The sequence below is a fragment of the Grammomys surdaster genome, unplaced genomic scaffold (assembly GCF_004785775.1).
Source record: "Grammomys surdaster isolate TR1022 unplaced genomic scaffold, NIH_TR_1.0 314, whole genome shotgun sequence".
Lineage (NCBI taxonomy): Eukaryota > Metazoa > Chordata > Mammalia > Rodentia > Muridae > Grammomys > Grammomys surdaster.
Genome location: NW_021604733.1, coordinates 1,140,946 through 1,159,558, shown reverse-complemented (window position 1 = coordinate 1,159,558; position 18,613 = coordinate 1,140,946). Strand labels below are relative to the sequence as shown.

The 18,613-nt window shown below is 43.3% G+C and overlaps 1 protein-coding gene and 3 pseudogenes across 2 annotated transcripts in view; all 4 read left to right on the top strand.

The window, feature by feature from the left end:
• Window positions 1-3,676: 3,676 nt before the first annotated feature.
• Window positions 3,677-3,929, top strand: LOC114629691 (annotated as a pseudogene).
• A 163-nt stretch (window positions 3,930-4,092) lies between these two features.
• LOC114629696 lies at window positions 4,093-4,787 on the top strand (annotated as a pseudogene).
• A 4,429-nt stretch (window positions 4,788-9,216) lies between these two features.
• On the top strand, window positions 9,217-9,493 carry LOC114629720 (annotated as a pseudogene).
• Window positions 9,494-15,927: 6,434 nt separating this feature from the next.
• Window positions 15,928-18,613, top strand: part of Adam17 (ADAM metallopeptidase domain 17) — a 45,664-nt gene continuing 42,978 nt past the window's right edge. For both annotated transcript variants that reach the window (XM_028777771.1, XM_028777770.1), the window contains exon 1: window positions 15,928-16,140. In XM_028777771.1, the coding sequence (XP_028633604.1) occupies window positions 16,044-16,140 (97 nt within the window). In that variant the 5' untranslated portion in view covers window positions 15,928-16,043. The remainder of the gene's footprint in view (window positions 16,141-18,613) is intronic.

Sequence of the window (18,613 nt, the reverse complement as noted above, 5' to 3'; positions counted from 1 at the left end):
TTTTTTTTTTTTTTTTTTTTTTTTTTTTTTTTTTGCAATGAGTATCTTTTAATGCAGAAACTTTTAGGAAAAAAAAAAAGACCCCTATTTTGAGAGTAATAGCACATTCTCTGGAATATATGGCAATTATTAAACATTTTCCTATAGTATATCAGTCTTGCCTCAAGACTACTGTTGTGGTATTCAGACTGATGCTGTGGCAAAACGTAAAAGATTTGTTCAAGTGCTGGAGAGACAGTCTGATGCTGTACCTTTGGGGCTGGATGAGGGCGTCGGTTGCCTTAGAACTGTAGTTACAGATGGTAAGCAGCCACGTAGGTGCTGGGAACCAAACTTGGGACCTCTGCTTTAATCAGAGCCATTTCCCCAGCTCCTCAGACAAAAGGATGGAGGGAGGGAGGGACGGAGGGATGGAGGGAAGGAAGAAGGGAGAGAGAGAGAGAGAGAGAGAGAGAGTGTGTGTGTGTGTGTGTCTGTTGCAAGTACTCAAGGAAGCTCAAGGAAGTGCTCATAGCACCTAATGTGGCTTCTGAGAATTGAAGTTTGATCCTCTGGAGAAGCAGCAATTGCTCTTAATTACTGAGTTATCTGACTAACTGCAGAGAGATTTGTTCTAATTTAGGGGCTTTCATGAGATACAAAGTATTATGGGGTGGGGTGGGAGTGTTGAAAACTAGTCTGAGACTTGGGTCAAATTCACCTGTAGACCTTACTACAAGCCGCATTATAGTTGGTTTGTGGTAGCCATAGTAACTCATGTCAGTAATTTTGCCACCATTTCCCAAATGTCAGTAATTCTTGCACACAGGAGGCTGAAGCAGGAAGCTCACCACAAATTTTATTTTAGCTTGGGTTACATACATAGTTTCAGGTCAGCCTGGGCTGCTACTGGCTAAAACTGTCTCAAAACTCCCCATATTAAATCAGCTTATCTAGTGGCATACATGTGTAATTCCAGCAAAGGCAAGACTATTGCAGATTCAGGTCAGCCTGGCTTGCTGTATAACAACATCCTTTCAGTAGAATAAATTTTACTCTGATTAGACAATTAAAATTGTATACTCTGAGCCGAGCAGTGGTGGCGCATGCCTTTAATCCCAGCACTTGGGAGGCAGAGGCAGACAGATTTCTGAGTTGGAGGCCAGCCTGGTCTACAGAGTGAGTTCCAGGACAGCCAGAACTACACAGAGAAACCCTGTCTAGAAAAACACACACACACACACACAAAAAAAAAATGTATACTCTGGAAGGTTTGAGGCACTGGGCTTTGGTGAGGTAGGGCTAATAAATTTAGGATAGACATTTACTTTGTTCTTACTGGGATTTGTTACCAAGGACAGTAGCTTCCCACTGTGAGATTACTTAGATTTTCCTGTTTCTTTTTCTTGTGTTAGGGTTTAAGCTTGGATTCACATAGTCTAGATAAATGTTCTAATAAAGCCATATAACCAGACCTAGATGTTAGGATGTTTTTGTTTATTTAAAACAGTCTATGCAGCCCAGACTGCCCTCAAATTTTTGATCCTCCTGTGTGCTTGGATCATAGGAGTGTAACATCACCATGCATGGTAGTTGATAGCAGAAATTTGTTTACATATTTAAAAATTGTGTATTTAGGAGCTGGAGAGATAGACCAATGAATATGAGCATTTCCTGCTCTTAAGAGAGAACCTGGCCGAGCGGTGGTGGCGCATGCCTTTAATCCCAGCACTTGGGAGGCAGAGGCAGGTAGATTTCTGAGTTCGAGGCCAGCCTGGTCTACAGAGTGAGTTCCAGGACAGCCAGGGCTACACAGAGAAACCCTGTCTCAAGAGAGAGAGAGAGAGAGAGAGAGAGAGAGAGAGAGAACGAGAACCTGGGTTCGGTTCCCAGAACTTACGTGGCTATTCATAACTGTATTACTCATTTGTATGACTCTGACCTTTTCTGGCCTCCACAGGCCTGGGCCATGCATGTATACCTACAGTCAAAGACTCATACACAATTTTTTTTTATGTATTTTGCTTGTGGAATAGCACTGGAGCTTTCTGGTAGCTTGGTATATAGCTAACTGAAATTTTCAGCCTGGCGTTTCCTAGAAGAAAGGATACACGAGTTTCAAGACCCTGTAATTGAAATGAGTCCACTTTGAATCTTTCAATGAGGGTCCATTGGATTCAGCAAGTGCTGCTGCCAGGGGGTGGGAGTGGGGGACTACAACATTCCTGGCAAAATGGTTTGGTGCCACAGGCTATGTGTATCTGTGTATCCCGCCCCCCCACTCCCTCACCCCCAACAAACACACAAGCCGGCTCCCTTTTCTTGCAAAACTATGAGCTACCCAATCACCTCACCATCCTACCCCAACAACAGGAGCTTTTCAAGGATAGCAATCTGTGTGTTGCTCAGTGTCTGCTGGCATTACTAGGTTTTGGTTTTCCTTTTTTACCCGTCTGGAGTTAGTGCTAATCATGCTTCCTCTGATTTATCCCTAGGGTCTTTTCACAGGTCTGTGTTTCAGCTAGTCTCCATGATCTGTGATTTTTTCCCCCAGAATTCTGGACCCCATCATGAATCTTGGAATATTGATTTATTTTACTCATAGGTTGGAGACCTATGTAGCAACACCACAACTTTAGAGCTAGGAAAATAAATAGGATGAGGTTAATCCTTTTCAAAATTAGCCATGCTGAGTATAAGAAAGAAGGTTTGATAAAGTAGTGGTGGATAGATGACTAGCCTACAAGCCAAGCCCTCCATGTGTATTCATTAGAGGGTGTGGTAGGGGTTAGAGACTGGTCTAGTATTAGGTAGAACTTTGATCCACAAGACTTTATAGCTTCCACCTTAATCAGTGTTTCACCTTTCTTAGCTATAGAAGTACACAACCTAACCTGCCTGTGAGCCACTGCATACAAGAATTTCCAGAGATAGAGGACTGTATTAGAGGCAAGAGTGTAATAGGCTGAGCATAGTAGCAAGCTCAGTTACCATTAGATCACATGGTAGTAATACCAGCTACTCATTCTCAGTCATGAATGGTGGCACACATCTATAATCTCAGCACTTTGGAGGCAGAGGCCATCCTTAACTACATAGTAAGTTCAAGGCCAACCTTGGTTGCCTAAAACCTGTCTTAAAAAAAGAAAAAAGATCCTGCTCAACATGAATGGTGTGCTGGCAGTACTCAGTGATTTCTTAGCACGCAAAAGGTCCTGGGTACATCAGGACAGCCTAATTTAGGACTAGAGGGTGCTAATAAAGTGAAAACAGTCAACTGTACCAAGCAGTCCTATTGCCCTAGATCGTCAAGGACACAGACACAAAAAGAAAATTACTAACTTGGGAATGAAAGGTCTATTAAGCAGTGGTTTTGCTTCTAATTAGTGTCCTTTGATAGAATACAGTGGGAGAAAATCTTTCTGTTGAAATAAATTTAAAAAAATCAGGACCCAGAGAAGAACTGCCTGTTTCGTGTTGGTCAAGAAACTGACTACTCTTCCAAAGGTTCTGAGTTCAATTCCCAGCAACTACATGTTGTGGTTGTGGCTCACAACCATCTGTAATGGAATCCAGTGCCCTCTTCTGATGTGTCTGAAGACAGCTACAGTGTACTCAAATACATAAAATGAACTTTAAAAAAGGGGGGTGGGGGGAGATGCCTGACGTTTGGTTCTGAGGAGTGATTTCCAGTGCAATGGAGCGGGGAAGGGACCGCTTACACTTGAGAAGAACTGAACAGCACGTGCCAGAGGTCGAGGTCCAGGTCAAACGTAGAAGGACAGCCTCACTGAGCAACCAAGAGTGTCACTTGTACCCACGATGTTCTCAGCAACAGTAAGTTCCTGTGGTGGATTTCCAGGCAGAACTGAGACAGGCATTCTTAGCTGAGACACCAAGAGGTGGTTAAAGCAGTATTGGAACTTCAAGTTGGTAGAAGTCAAGGAAAACAGAACCCATCCACTGTTTGTGAAACTTTGGTCAAGCTTACATTGTGTGTTAATAGCCTGCATCAAATCTTTATTTATAGCCCTCCCCTAAGTATTAAAGATCTTGAAATTTTAGTGTTGACAACGGCTACTGTGGAACGGCAATCATGACTGTGGGTAACCGAGTAGCAAGATGCTGCAGCATATTGACTATAGAATGAGATGTATCCTGCAAGATGGAAGACTCTTCATTGGCACATTTAAGGCTTTTGACAAGCATAGGAATTTGATCCTCTGTGATTGTGATGAGTTCAGGAAGATCAAGCCAAAGAATGCAAAACAGCCAGAACGTCAAGAAAACGGGTTTTGGGTCTGGTCTTGCTATGTGGGGAGAACCTGGTTTCCATGACTGTGGAGGGTCCACCTCCTAAAGATACTGGCATTGCTCCTGTGCCACTTGCTGGCACTGCAGGTGGCCCTGGGGTTGGAAGAGCAGCTGGCAGAGGAGTACAAGCAGGTGTACCTATTCCCCAAGCCCCTGCTGGATTAGCAGGGCCTGTTGGAGGAGTTTGAGGCCCATCCCAGCAGGTCATGACCCCATAGGAAAGAGGCATTGTTGCTGCTGTTGCTGCTACTGCTAGCATTGCAGGAGCCCCAACCCAGTACCTGCCAGGAAGGGGAACTCCACCTCCACCTGTAGGCAGAGCAACTCCACCTCCAGGCATTATGGCTCCTCCACCTGGTATGAGACCAACCATGGGTCCACCAATTGGCATTCCCCCCGCTCGTGGGACACCTATACGCATGACCCTCCAGGAATGAGACCCCCCTCCACCAGGAATTAGAGGCCCACCTCCCCTAGAAATGTGTCCACCATGATCCTAAGATAGTTGATAAATCTCAGCCCTTCTCTTTCCCCACAATGCTTCTTGTGAAATTGTGTAGCCTGTAAGCTTTTTGACCCCTCTTACTGCATTAACTACAGGTAATAAATACATAGATCAATTTTTAAAAATGTACTTGCCTGTTGTGTTAGCACATACTTATAAAACACTTGGGAGGCTCAGGCTGTGCTACATAGAGACCCTTTCCAGAAGGTGGGGAGGGGTACCAACTATTGCAGCTGTTACTGGTAATGCAAATGATTTCAAGTCTCTCAATGAGTTTTTAGAAAATAACCTTCTGTGCATTGGTGTTTTGCCTGCATTCATGTTTGTGTGAGGGTGTCAGAGTTCTCTGTAACTAGAGTTACAGTTGTGTGCTACCATGTGAGTGCTAGGAACTGAACCTGGGTCCTCTGGAAGTTTCCATCTTTTTTCTGTTTCTTTTTTATTGGATATATATATACATATATATATATATATATATTTTTTTTGGTTTTTCGAGACAGGGTTTCTCTGTATAGCCCTGGCTGTCCTGGAACTCACTCTGTAGACCAGGCTGGCCTCGAACTCAGAAATCCACCTGCCTCTGCCTCCCAAGTTCTGGGATTAAAGGCGTGTGCCGCCACCGCCTGGCTCAGATATTTTTTACATTTATATTTCAGATGCCATCCCCTTTCCCCATTTCCCCTCCCTAGAAAACCCCTATCCCATCCCTCCTCCTCCTTTTTTTTTTTGTTTTTGTTTTTTGTTGTTGTTGTTGTTTTCGAGACAGGGTTTCTCTGTGTAGCCTTGGCTGTCCTGGGACTCACTCTGTAGACCAGGCTGGCCTCGAACTCAGAAATCCGCCTGCCTCTGCTTCCCAAGTTCTGGGATTAAAGGCGTGTGCCACCACCGCCCGGATCCTTTTTTATTTCATAAACAAGACTGAGCCTGTCTTAGGTTGTTCTGCCAAGAATGCCTTTCTTACCCATCTTGGAATATGCATTATCAGAAGCAATACACTTCTGTCTCAGGTTGGTAAGGCTCTGCAGAATCTTACCTGTCCTTGGCTTGCCAGTCTGTTAATTTAATAACTTTGTCTGGGGGTCCATTTTTAGTTTCAAGCCATGTACTTTGGCTGCTAACATGTTGATGTTGTTAAAGACAAGTTTTAACACAATGGGCAGGAATACAAGTATTCCCAGGACAAAAAGGGATAGCATGTCAAGCTATATATGCCATTCTTGAAGCTTGACCAAAATAGAAATACTGACCTCAGGCCATGGGTAATTTTATCAGCAGTATATGCTGCATCAATGCTCAGCAGAGCAGCTTGCTTTCTTTCTTTCTTTCTTTCTTTCTTTCTTTCTTTCTTTCTTTCTTTCATTTATTTTTTTCGAGACAGGTTTTCTCTGTGTAGCCCTGGCTGTCCTGGAACTCACTCTGTAGACCAGGCTGGCCTGGAACTCAGAAATCCACCTGCCTCTGCCTCCCAAGTGCTGGGATTAAAGGCATGCGCCATCACTGCCCGTTGAGCAGCATTCTTTAAATTCATAAGCTCACTATGCAAAGTTAAAACATCCAGAGAGGTGTTAGAATTATGCCAAATACACTGCAAGTGTCTTTAAACTTTTTCCTAATTATAATGACTAACACTTGTTAAGCTAAAAATACTTTTGTTTCTTCTACAGTGTTTAATGTAACATGCACTGATTGTATACTTTCTAATTGTGTTAGGGTATTGAATTCCAGCATGTCAGTTACAGAGGTCTATCAACCAGCTTTTGTTTAATTTAGTTTAATTTGTTTAATTAGCACAGAACTTTGGTCTTCTAAAAAAAAAGCTTGCAAGTACTGGAAGAAGTGAGTCAGGCTTTAAGCAGAAGCAAGAGGATAGTGGGCTTGATTATTGCTGGTATAACAAATTACATTAATTGCTAGCACCACTGCTTCTGCAATTGCTTTGACACAAGAAGACAGCTACTTTTGTTAATCATTTAGCAAAAAATGTTACTAATGTGTTGAATATACAAGAGGATTTAGATAGGCATTTGGAACAACGGATTGATGCTCTTTATCCTATTCAAATTACTGGAAGGAGGTTCAGGGTTTAAGAGTAAGGAGCCATCTCGAGTGTCATGCCAAATACCATTGGGTTCGTGTTAGTTCTAAGAGCTTCCATCTTAACTGTTGATCCATCTCTCTAGCTCCCTTCATTTATGAATTCATGTATTTTTGACTAGATCTTCTATCATCAAGACCTAACTCTGCCTATGCTAACATGTATAGTAACCACTGACCATAACATCCTGAGCAATAATATGCTGTTCAAGGTTGTCATCTAAAAGTTATATGTATTGGGCTGTGTTTGGTGGTACATGGCTGTAAAAATTTGACAGGATTTTACTTTTATTTTCTCTGTGTGGGCATTTTGCCTTTGTGTACATCTGTTCAGGCACAGTGTTCATGCATTGCACGTGGAGGCTAGCAAAGGGTGTCAGATCCTCTGAAACTGGAGTTTGCAATTGTTAGCAGCAGCGTGGGTGCTGGGAACTAACTGAACTCTGGTTCTTGGGAAGGGCAGTCAATGCTGTTAACTGCTCAGCCATTTTCCAGCCCATCTGACAGGTTTTCCTTTTGGTTTATGAACAGCAATTTGGAAGGAAGGTAGGCTAGCAGCCCTGGGCCTTTCTCAAGTATCTCTTTCATCAGTTCTTTCCATTTCTGGGAAGAAATCTGGGAGCAATCTAGGAGAGGAAATGAGTTGTTGCACTTCCAAGGAAAGCTCACCTGCCTTTTGGGACACTGATAGAAACATTCCATTTAGTTAGAGTGGGCAGTGGTGCAACTTCTTGCATGGAGCAAACCCCAAAAGCCTGAAAACACGTTAATGAGATTCACTTTGAGAATTTTCTCTCCTTAAAATCAGATGACATAACATACCTAACTTAGGCCATCCCCTCTCTGTTTAAAACAGATTTCAAGGGCAATCAAACACTCCTCTACCTAAGAGCTCTTGACTACAAGAGCATAGCTTTTCTCACACCTCTCAAAATAGACCTCATTAGAGTCTAATAGGTGCTCAACTTGAATAGGTTGTTCCTGAGGTGGTAGAGGTGACATCAGCGGATGACTGGCTTTCTAGCTGTTCTTTTAGAATGTATGGTGCTAGGTAGAATGGTCTTACCAGCTGGATGCACATTCATTTCACTGGTCAGATGATAGTCAAGAGCTAGTCTGTCTCAGCCAGGGCTCACTGTCAGGAGCAGTCAATGTGCCCTGGACTGGACATCAGGAACCCTAGACTGTCATTTCAGCCATAAATACCTGGGGAAAATAACAGCCTCTTTCTGTCAACAAGATGAAAGGATGCTACTAGATGATTTAGGAATATCTTCAAAATGTTTAGCTTCATTTATGTATATGAGAGTTTTGTCTGTCTGTATACCATGCCTGCTTGGTTGTCTGAAGAGGGCATAGGATTCTCTGGAATAGGAGTTACAGATGTGAGCCTCCATGTAGATGTTGGGAATTGAGCCTGGGTCTTCTGGTATGAATGGTTAAGAGTAGACAGTGCTCTTAACCATTGAGCAATCTCTCCAGTTCCAGTTCAGGATTATTTCATGCTCAATGCTTTGCACTAATATTCTGTGGAAGACTTCTTTTGGGGCTGAAGAGTGGCCACAAATAGAAAATAAAAACAAGATAGAACATGGGGCATGAAACTAACAGTGAGCTGTCAATCACATTCTATACCCCAGTTCTCATTATCCTACTAACAAGTTTAAATGATGTTTGCTTTTAAGTTCTTTCTGGAATCGAGTAACCCAACGCCAAGGACTCCACCTTATACAGGTAATAAGCCAATGTTCTAATTCTACTGAGTTTGCCTGACCTGTACTCCTTTAAAGTAAACCAGTAAGTGATTGGTAATGTCTATCCAGGGTGACTGACTAGTAGGTCCAAAGCACATCACATTGCACAGAAAACCACACAGAGTCAAAATTAGGAGACACCTAAGCCCCATTATGTGGGCTGTTCTCTGTGGCACGTGGATCATCTGAATACACACCGAATGCTTTTGGCTAGTCTAGATCCTAAATGTTTTCATGAGCAAATTTTGGTCAGCTCTGGTGAGGCTCCCCACTGCAGTGATAATGTGAATGTTCACTGCTTGAGCCAGGGAATCTACAGCATCAGATGCTCCCCAGACCCTATGTTTGTTATTAGGAATAAGCTGTCCGCGCACGCCTTTAATCCCAGCACTTGGGAGGCAGAGGCAGGCGGATTTCTAAGTTTGAGAGTTCGAGGCTAGCCTGGTCTACAGAGTGAGTTCCAGGATAGCCAGGGCTACACAGAGAAACCCTGTCTCAAAAAACAAACAAACAAACAAACAAAAAGTGTTCTGCTTTTCCGGTCTCTTTGGCCTCGCCAGTAGAAGCAAGATGACTAAAGGAACATCATCCTTCGGAAAGCATTGCAATAAGACACACACGCTGTGCCGCCGCTGTGGCTCCAAGGCCTACCACCTTCAGAAGTCGACTTGTGGCAAATGTGGCTACCCTGCCAAGCGCAAGAGAAAGTATAACTGGAGTGCCAAGGCTAAGAGACGGTCAGATGAGGCACCTAAAGATTGTCTATCGAAGATTCAGACATGGATTCCGTGAAGGGACGACACCTAAACCCAAGAGGGCAGCTGTTGCACCATCCAGTTCATCTTGAGGATTTCAAGCCTTCATAAAATAAATCTTCTGGTTTCAAAAAAAAAAAAAAAAGTGTTCTTGACAAGATGGATGGGCTTACCTGGCAGTAGCCAGGAATTTCTACACCTAAACTTTAATAAATTGTACTGAGCATTAAACAGGAACACTGTTAGCTTACCTACAGGCAATTCCGCTGGGGTATCTTACCACCTAGCTTTCTCTCTCTTCTGTTTCCTGTCAGCCTTTCTCTTCCCCCTTTCTGTCCTTCTCTGTCCCTTCTTTGCTCTCATGGCTCTACTTCTGTCTCTACCCCTTCTCCAGTCCTTATTCCCCTTCCCCCAAATGAACCTCCCTTACACCAGGTCTGTCTCAGGGGGCACCCTGGCATAGGCCTACCACATAACCCCTATGTGCCTCATTGTATTTCATAACAACCACCACCAAACCAACATCCATTTAAAACATCTCACTGTTGTTAAAGGTAAAAGCCAGTTCTAGATTCTGACCTGTTTTATAGGGCCTGTCATCTAAAATTTATGTTTTTATTTTTTTAATTGTTGTCTCTCCAGTCTCCTAGCATGTGGTGCCTTATGATTTATCAAAGGTTCTCTGCCACCAGGCAGTGGTGGTACACGCCTTTAATCCCAGCATTTGGGACGCAGAGGCAGGTGGATTTCTGAGTTCGAAGCCAGCCTGGTCTACAGAGTGAGTTCCAGGACAGCCAGGGCTACACAGAGAAACCCTGTCTCGAAAAACCAAAAAAAAAAAAAAAAAAAAAAGTTCTCTAGGCAGGATGAGAGGGAAGAAGCTGAGGGACAGACACACAGCTACTTGATAATAACCTTGGACCAAGAGAAAGGAGGTTAAATTTCTGGACAGCAATTGGACTTATGGATTTTATTGTATTCCTTCAAACAAAAATGAGACCAGGGGAATGACAATTAGATCACAAGACTTAACCCCAGAATTCAGAAGTTGAGAGAAATATGTTGTTTCCTGGCATTATCCTGTCAGAATGACTTTGAACCCAAATATTTGCCTCATATTAACATAACATATGGCTCTTCTGCATATACATAAAAGCAGGCTAGGAGGATGTGAGGAAGCTCAGTATTTTATTCATGTCCTGGGGCCGCTGTAACTGCCCCAACCCTTCGGGGGAGGGAGGTTGTCTTAAAACAGCTTTTCACAGTTTATTATGTTATTGCTGAATATTTTTCTTTAAATGTAAGAGTATTTTGCTTTTTCATACATGTTTCATAGACATGTATGTTTGTACACCTGTGTGTCTGTTGTGTTGGGGTAACCTACCCTCACACATACTGTATCAACTGTCTGAAAGTGTGTTCCTGTATTCTCAATTGTTAATTGCTGTGCTGGCAGTGCCAGGCGCTGGCAGGATATATAAATGTTTGTCACTTCACACCTACCCCAAAAAGAGCATTCTCTGAGATTATCATGTTAGAAAGTAAACTGCTGTGGGGGAGGTCATGGGATGACACGTTGCCCTCAATCTGGCCAAAAGGCAACACTAAGGTATGTATTGGGCATAGCCCCGCTGCTGACTGGCTGAGTAAGCTGTGGAACTCACGCTGTACAATATATTATCTCCAAATATGTGTATGTGCGTAACTCACTATGTTAATAGCTTTTTTGTATGAGAAGGCAGTGTGGCCTTTGATAAATACCTGGTGGCTTGAGCTGGGGTAAAGGGGCAGAAGAAGGGAGCAGAACAGGAGCGGGGCAGGGAGCTGGGTGGAACTAAGCCCCAGCAAACAGCCTTATACTATACAAATGTCTCCGTGTCTATCATTCAACCCCAAGTCAGACTCTCAAAAGCTTCCACAATACTGGTGCTGTTGGAGGCCAGAAGAGGGCATCAGATGCCCTGGAACTGTGTGAGTGCGTGTTGGGAACCTGACTCCTGCAAGAACCAGTATTTTAAACTGCTGAGCCATCTCTCCAGCCCGATTTCGTAGTTTTTACAAACCCCACCACTGCATACTCATAGCAGGGATGCTGGTAACTAGTAAGTAGGAATTCAATTATTCAAAAATGAAACCATTTTTTAAAATCTGAAAAAAATGAGCATGACCTGGTTTTCTAAAAAAGCTACGATCTCATTTGTGTTCAATTTTTAAAATGTTAATTATGTGTGTATGTGGGTGGATATGTGCTCTGGTGGGAGTCCCCGTGGGGTCAGGTATCAGATCTCTTGCAGGAGTTACATGCAATTTGAGCACTTTGGGTGCTGGGAACCCAACTCAGGAGTTTTGCAAGAGAAGCCATCTCCAGCCCCTACATTAACGTATGTTTACATTGAGCTCCCTGTAAGTACTGTGCTCACCTGCTGAACTCTACTTATGTGCCTGTATGCTGTATGTGGAGCCCTGTGTTCTCAGCATCATGTGTAGGAGTTGTAGTGGTACACACTTCCCTCACTGGGGAGGTAGAACCAGGAGGATCAGAAATTCAAGGCCATCTCCTGACTGCATAGATCCAGGCTAATCTGGGGTCCATGAGACCCAGCTACAAAAGGTATGATATGGGTCTCCTCTATATTACCAGATTTTGAATGTTGGAAATGGGCTTTCAGTTAAGGTCTCTGGCCATTGTAAAACTGGAGAACTGGTGAGAGCCTCTTCTGTGGGCCAGTCAATCAGAACTTGGTCACTTTAGACTGTAGTTATTTCCATTAAGTTCCTTTCCAATTCATTCCCTTCATCCAAACTCTCATGTTTAGTTTCTCCTGTTGTCCATTTACACTGAGCTCTCAAGGGAGATAAGTATTTCAGAAGGTGGATGGAGAGATGGCTCAGTGGTTTAAGAGTACTGGCTACTCTTCCAGAGGTTCTGAGTTCAATTCCCAGCAACCACATGGTGGCTCATGACCATCTATGCTGGGATCTGATGCCCTCTTCTGGCACGCAGGTGTACATGCAGATAGAAACTCATAAACATAAAATAAATAAATAAATAAATACTTAGCTGGAGAGATGGCTCAGCCGTTAAGAGCACCAACTGCTCTTCCAGAGGTTCTGAGTTCAATTCCCAGCAACCACATGGTGGTTCACAAGCATCTGTAATGAGGTCTGGTGCCCTCTTCTGGTGTGTCTTAAGAGAGCAATGGTGGTGTACTCATATGCATAAATTAATCTTTAAAAAAAAAAGGATTTCAGAAGGGAGAGACCAAGCCGGATAGTACACATGATGTGTGATACTTTTGCACACATCCAGGATAGACACTGCAGGTAATTCTGTAAAATGTCTACTGGAGGTGATTTAAAGTTAAAAAGTTCTAGAAATGGATCTTTTCAAAATAATGTTAAGACTCATTTCTCAATGAAATGACATCAATTTTTCTTTTTTTCCAACTTGAAGGCAAAAGACTGGTTTACTGGAGCACTAAAAAATCTCCAGGCTGGGGATGTTCCACAGGTAGAGCACCTGTCAAGCATGCATGAAGTGCTGGTTCGACCACCACATCACACAAATACTGTACACACCTCACCTGAAATCCTACTACTTAGGACAAGTTCAGGGCTAGCCTAGGAAAAATGAAACCCTGTCTCAAAGGAACAGTGTGTTCATCAGTCTGGCTCACTGAGTAGTTTTGTACCATGTTTGTTTTTCCATTTTTCTTTCTAAAAGGATTTCTGGTTTTTGTATGAACTGTTTGGACTAAATCCTTGGAAATGTGTTCTTGGTACATGAACTTTGTATAGTCATATTTAAGTTGTATTGGTGTACTTTTTAAAAAAAAACTGTTTAAAACTATTTTATTGGGTTTTGCTTTTTCAAGACAGGGTTTCTCTGTATAGCCCTGGCTGTCTTGGAACTCACTCTGTAGACCAGGCTGGCCTCGAACTCAGAAATCTGCCGGCCTCTGCCTCCCAAGTGCTGGGATTAAAGGCACATTTTATTGGGTTCTTATACCTCTACCTCTCTTCCAAGCCTTATTCTACCCTGATCCCTTCCAACCACCCCACTCCCCCGCCCCCACCAGGTAAGAGAGGTTAGAGGGCAAAGGGGGTGTAGACTTCTCTAGGATACTTCCTTGCTGATTAGGGATGTTGAGTTTCTTGGGGCAGTCCAATCTTGGTTGTCAGGATATCTCCAGTTTCCTGTGTCTCTTTGCTCAGGGACATTTGACAAACCATAACAGAGGCAGCGGGGAGCAGAAGCCAGCACAGGCCCTCGGTACTCCCCCATTTATATCAGAGTCCCCAGAATTAAATTATCTGCAGCTAGATCACACCACTGCTAGTGCATGAGGTAAATCATAATCACAGGCTGTGAGCCTCTTATTTCACACCTGGGATTAAAACAAAACATTCTCATAGATGGTTTTTGAAAGAAACCAAAATTCTCATCACAAAGCTGCAATTTTTTTTTTTTTGAGACTTGAGAATTCATATTTCTTGAAGGGCTAGCTTTACCAACTTTATTCAGCAACAGAAAAAAAGCATCCAAATTAAGGCTCTATGACAGGTAGGGTAAGACAAATAAGTAGGGCTCAGTGAGTGGGTAGATATTTATGGGAGTGATTTTTTTCAAACAAACAAACAACAAACAAACAAACTTTGAGAATAAAATAAAAGCTTGAAGCCACGTGTGATGCGCATGCCCTGTCATCCCAGCAATTGGGAGGCTGAGGCAGAAATGCCTGGGTGGGTTACAAAAGGAGCCTAGCTCAAAAAGCCCACCAAACCTTTCCCTCCTGCCAGAACCAAACACATCCCAAAAGAATGAACCCTTGCAGACAGACTTGGCCTGTCAGTTCTGTGACTCTGAGTTTCTCGACATAACCCAGGCTGTCGTTCTGTGTCAGCCTCCCAGTGCTGGGATGCTGTGGGGTCCAGTTCTGCTGTGGGGCTCTTATCCAGCATGGCCCTCTGAGATGCTCTTCTGACTCTTTTATCCTAAAAATATGGACTACTGTCAAATCAAAGATGAACTTTAAATTGGAATCATAATTTGAATGCTGACTTGTGAATGTTGAAGACTACTTAAAATTGGTACTTATCCTGAAAACTTATGATGAAGTAGATCATGAACTTTTAAAACACTAGCACAGCAGTACTCAACCTGTGGGTCAGACCTCCCTCTGGGGGGTCGAATTATCAGGTATACTGCATTTCAGATAATTTCATTACGGTTCATAACAATAGCAAAATTATAGTCATGAAGTTGCAATTAAACAATTTTATGGTTCAGGGTCACCACACATGAGGAACTATTTTAAGAGGGTCCGCAGCATTAAGGTTGAGAACCACTGAAATAGCAGTTACTAAACATAGCTCAACTGCACAAAAGCTAGGCGACAGAAAAATATAATTTGCAGTCTACTAAAGTTACAAACCTGGGGATATGGTACCCAGACACTCAAAAAAAGAAATACCGTAGCATTTCTATTATTAAAAAGCCTTACACAGCTGTGACATCTAATTTATGGGGGTGATTTTGTTTATTTACTTTTTTGGCTAGGTATGCCATGAACCTGTGTCTAGTGAAAGCGTTTTATACCTCGGTTGTACAGACTAGTTTAGCTAACATGCCAAAAAAATGTACAAAATAACTGTTGAAAATGATGCAAGACATTCCATAACGGACAAATTTAAATCAGTTTGTCTTTTTCAGGAAGACAACTTGAAATCTGACCAGGGCTATTAATATTCAGTACCACAAACAGTAAACACAGAACTAAGACAAAAAAAAAAAAAAAAGACTGCAAAAACACAAGGGATCGAGTAGGGAAACCAACTACAAGAGTTAGGAGGTAGATGGTCGCTCCTGTTCACAGGTGAGTGAGCGATTAGCATTCTGGTTCCTGGAGACTCTGCTTACAGCAGCCAAAGAGCAAATATATGTACAGTCCCCTGAGCATTTTCAGTGACATAAGAGACCTGGTCTCCGGCAGCAAGACGTCGAACTGCACACCCGATCTGCGTGGGGAGGATCCCTACGGCACTGTAGAAGGCTTCACGCCCCCATCCTACCACCAGCGCCTGCGACAGCAGGCCGGTAGTTGACCCCACGCCAGATTTCACAGTCCCTTTAATAAAGACGCCAAAGGGGATTTTAATCAAGGTGACGAAGGTTGCACCCGTTTGAGGGCCTGCCCATCCTCTCCCACCTTCCTTCCTTGCGGTCACCCGGGGACAGAGGGAGACCGTGCTGGGTCGAGTCAGGACGCCGCCAGCTGAAGGCCAGGAAGGCGCCAACAAAGCCCCAGAGGGACCAGGAAGGAATAGAGCCGAAAAGATGGCGTCGAGCCCGCGCCGGGGCGGGGCGAGCCACGCCTCCCACAATGCTATGCGACACCCCTTTTCCGGCTGTGGGCAGCGCGGTGGTCGGGGACTGCGGCCGGAAGCGAGCTGAGCGGCTCTCAGCGAGCGCCGCCTGCACTTCCGGGGGCTTGTGCCTAGCTCCTGAGTCTTCCCTGTAGGCGGCGCGGGAGGGAAAAGTTTGCAGGGCCGTGCTGGGAAGATCACCTCCGCTTCCCAATGTGAGCAGTTTCCCGAACGCTCTTTAGGAGAAGGTTACCCAGAGAGGTGGTGGACGGGAACATGAGGCAGCGTCTCCTCTTCCTGACCACTTTGGTGCCTTTCGTCCTGGCACCCCGACCTCCGGAGGAACCAGGCTCTGGCTCCCACCCGCGACTTGGTAAGAGTTTGGGGAGCAAAGCCTGGGGAGCAAACTGACTTATCTGGCCCCAGAGTGCTTGGAGGGACGCGCCGGGCGCTGGGGGCGGGATTTTGGGCTACAGTGGCGCGTCCCGAAGTTTTCAGTGTGGGAAGGGGGGTGTGGCTCTCGGTGTTTAGCGACAGAAAAGAGTTGGGCTTGTCTCTCCGTGAGGAGGGACATCCTGGAGGGGTCTCCCATAGGGACAGAGGGCCTGAGAGGGGCAAGTTCTCTTAGGTTTATTTCTGGAATGTTTAGAAAAGAGGTGTTGACACGTGGATGGTTCGTTTGTGGAGTGTGAGATTTGGTCGAGGTCCTTTGCTTGCTATCAAGTGAATCTAAGGTGTTAGGTGTTTCTGTCGAAAGCAAGACCCTGGAAGAAAGGACGGGCCCAAAGCTCTACACCACTTGTTGGCTCTCACAGGCTAACTTGAATTTATGAAGGAGGTGGAGGTACTTAACGCAGTACCTGATTGGAAGGTGGCGACTGAAGTAGTTTCATTTGCATTTTTGACTGGATTTGGAATCGTGCATTGGTTTTGAGATCATCCTAAGCACCCTCTTGTTGGAGAGGTGCTTGGCCGAGAGAGCGAGGCTCACACTTCCAAGCTAACTCTTGAATTGGCTTGCCACTATGAAAGCATTCCTTGCAATTTTTAACAGATCACCAGGGCTGAGCCGTTTAAAGAATCTAGAAACTATAGGGTTTCTACTTGAATTTTTCTTTTTTTAAAGCGAGATCGGATTATAAGGAAAGGCATGCATTAGAGGTTTGAAGATTGGTGATAGGCAGTTTACCCGGTATCTTAGGATCCTTAGTTTGCAAAAGTGGCTAAGACATTTCAGTTAATCACTAACAAAGTTTGAAACAGTTTTGATGATAGGGAGCTTTACCATGTGTCTTAGGATCTTTTAGCTTGCAAATGTTGCCATCTAAGGCATTTCAGTTAATAACAAAGTGAGAACTAGCTCATTGTGTGAAGTTCTGATCATGTCATTATAGTATTTTATTATTCAGATTGAAACCCTGTGAGTTTTTGTTTTTTAATGTCTGTTTTGAGACAGGGTCTCACTATATATTTCTAGTTGGCCTGAATTCGCTATGTAGACCAAGCTGGTTTCAAACTCAGAGAGATCTGTCTGCCTCTGCCTCCCAAGAGCTGGATTAAAGACCTTGTACCATCATGCCCAGCCTTGTTAGTTTTTAACCTGTGTTTTCATCTTATTTACTGAACAGAGGTTGTAGTTGACTGGAGTAGACACTGAATGTGTTTTATGTTTGTATCCAAATAATTTTCTTGTGTGTGTTTGCATTTTAAAATGGATTATGTATCTGACAAGTTTAAAGAACAGCAAAGGAGCTAGTTAGCAAGGGCTGAGATCTAAGTTGATACAAACTGAAAGAAAAAATTTCAGTATGCATAGCAGAGATAAGGACCTGCCTCATTTTAAGGATGCTGATAAGAGTAAACTTTCATTTGAGATAGTAAAGTGATTTTTTTTTGGTTTTTTTTTTTAACTTATTACCATTTTCTTGCCCATGAGTAGAAAGAAAAGCATGAATCCTAGGGACTCGTACCAGTGTAGAGGAAAACTACATTATTTCTGGATTGATTCTCAGCGATGTATGCACATCATAGGAATTTTAAAATTTTTATTTTTAAGACAGAGTTTAACTCGATAGGCCTGGCTGTCCTGAAACTTGCTATGTAGACCAGGCTGGCTTTGAACTGATCTGCCTTTGCCTCCAGAATGCCTGGATAGATTGCTTTCTTTCTTTCTTTTTAAATTTTGATAGCTAAGTATAGAACATTCTATGTGCAAAAACAAAAACCAAACCCATAGGTATAATCTGTTGATCTAAGACTTGAAGAACTCATATTTGGGCTACCAGGAATTATGCCTGGCATTAAAGATATAAATTTTTTTTAAGATTTTATTTATTTTATATATGTGAGTACACTGTCCCTGTCTTCAGACACACCAGAAGAGGGTGTCAGATCCCATTACAGATGGTTGTGAGCCACCATGTAGTTGCTGGGAATTGAACTCAGGACCTCTGGAGGAGCAGTAAGTGCTCTTAACTGCTGAGCCATCTCTCCAGCCCAGCATTAAAGATATAAAGATGAAATAATATTCATCTTTGAAGGTTTATGACTTAGTGGAAAGAGACTCATTCAGAGCTCTAAATAGACACTGTTGTGTGTATGTTAACCTTAAGGTGAATTTCAGAATGTTTCAGACACAAAATCTCTGACCTACTTTTTTTCACTTCCACCCACCACTTTTAATTTTTTATTAAAAGTAACACAAAGGAAAAACAGTTTTGAAATCAAAGTGAGACTTATACACCCCAGCTGCAACTTCACTATGACATCATGACTTAGCTCATGTGACTCATAACTTTCCTAAATTATGCAATTAATAACAGTTCCTGAAGTCATTTTTGGTGATC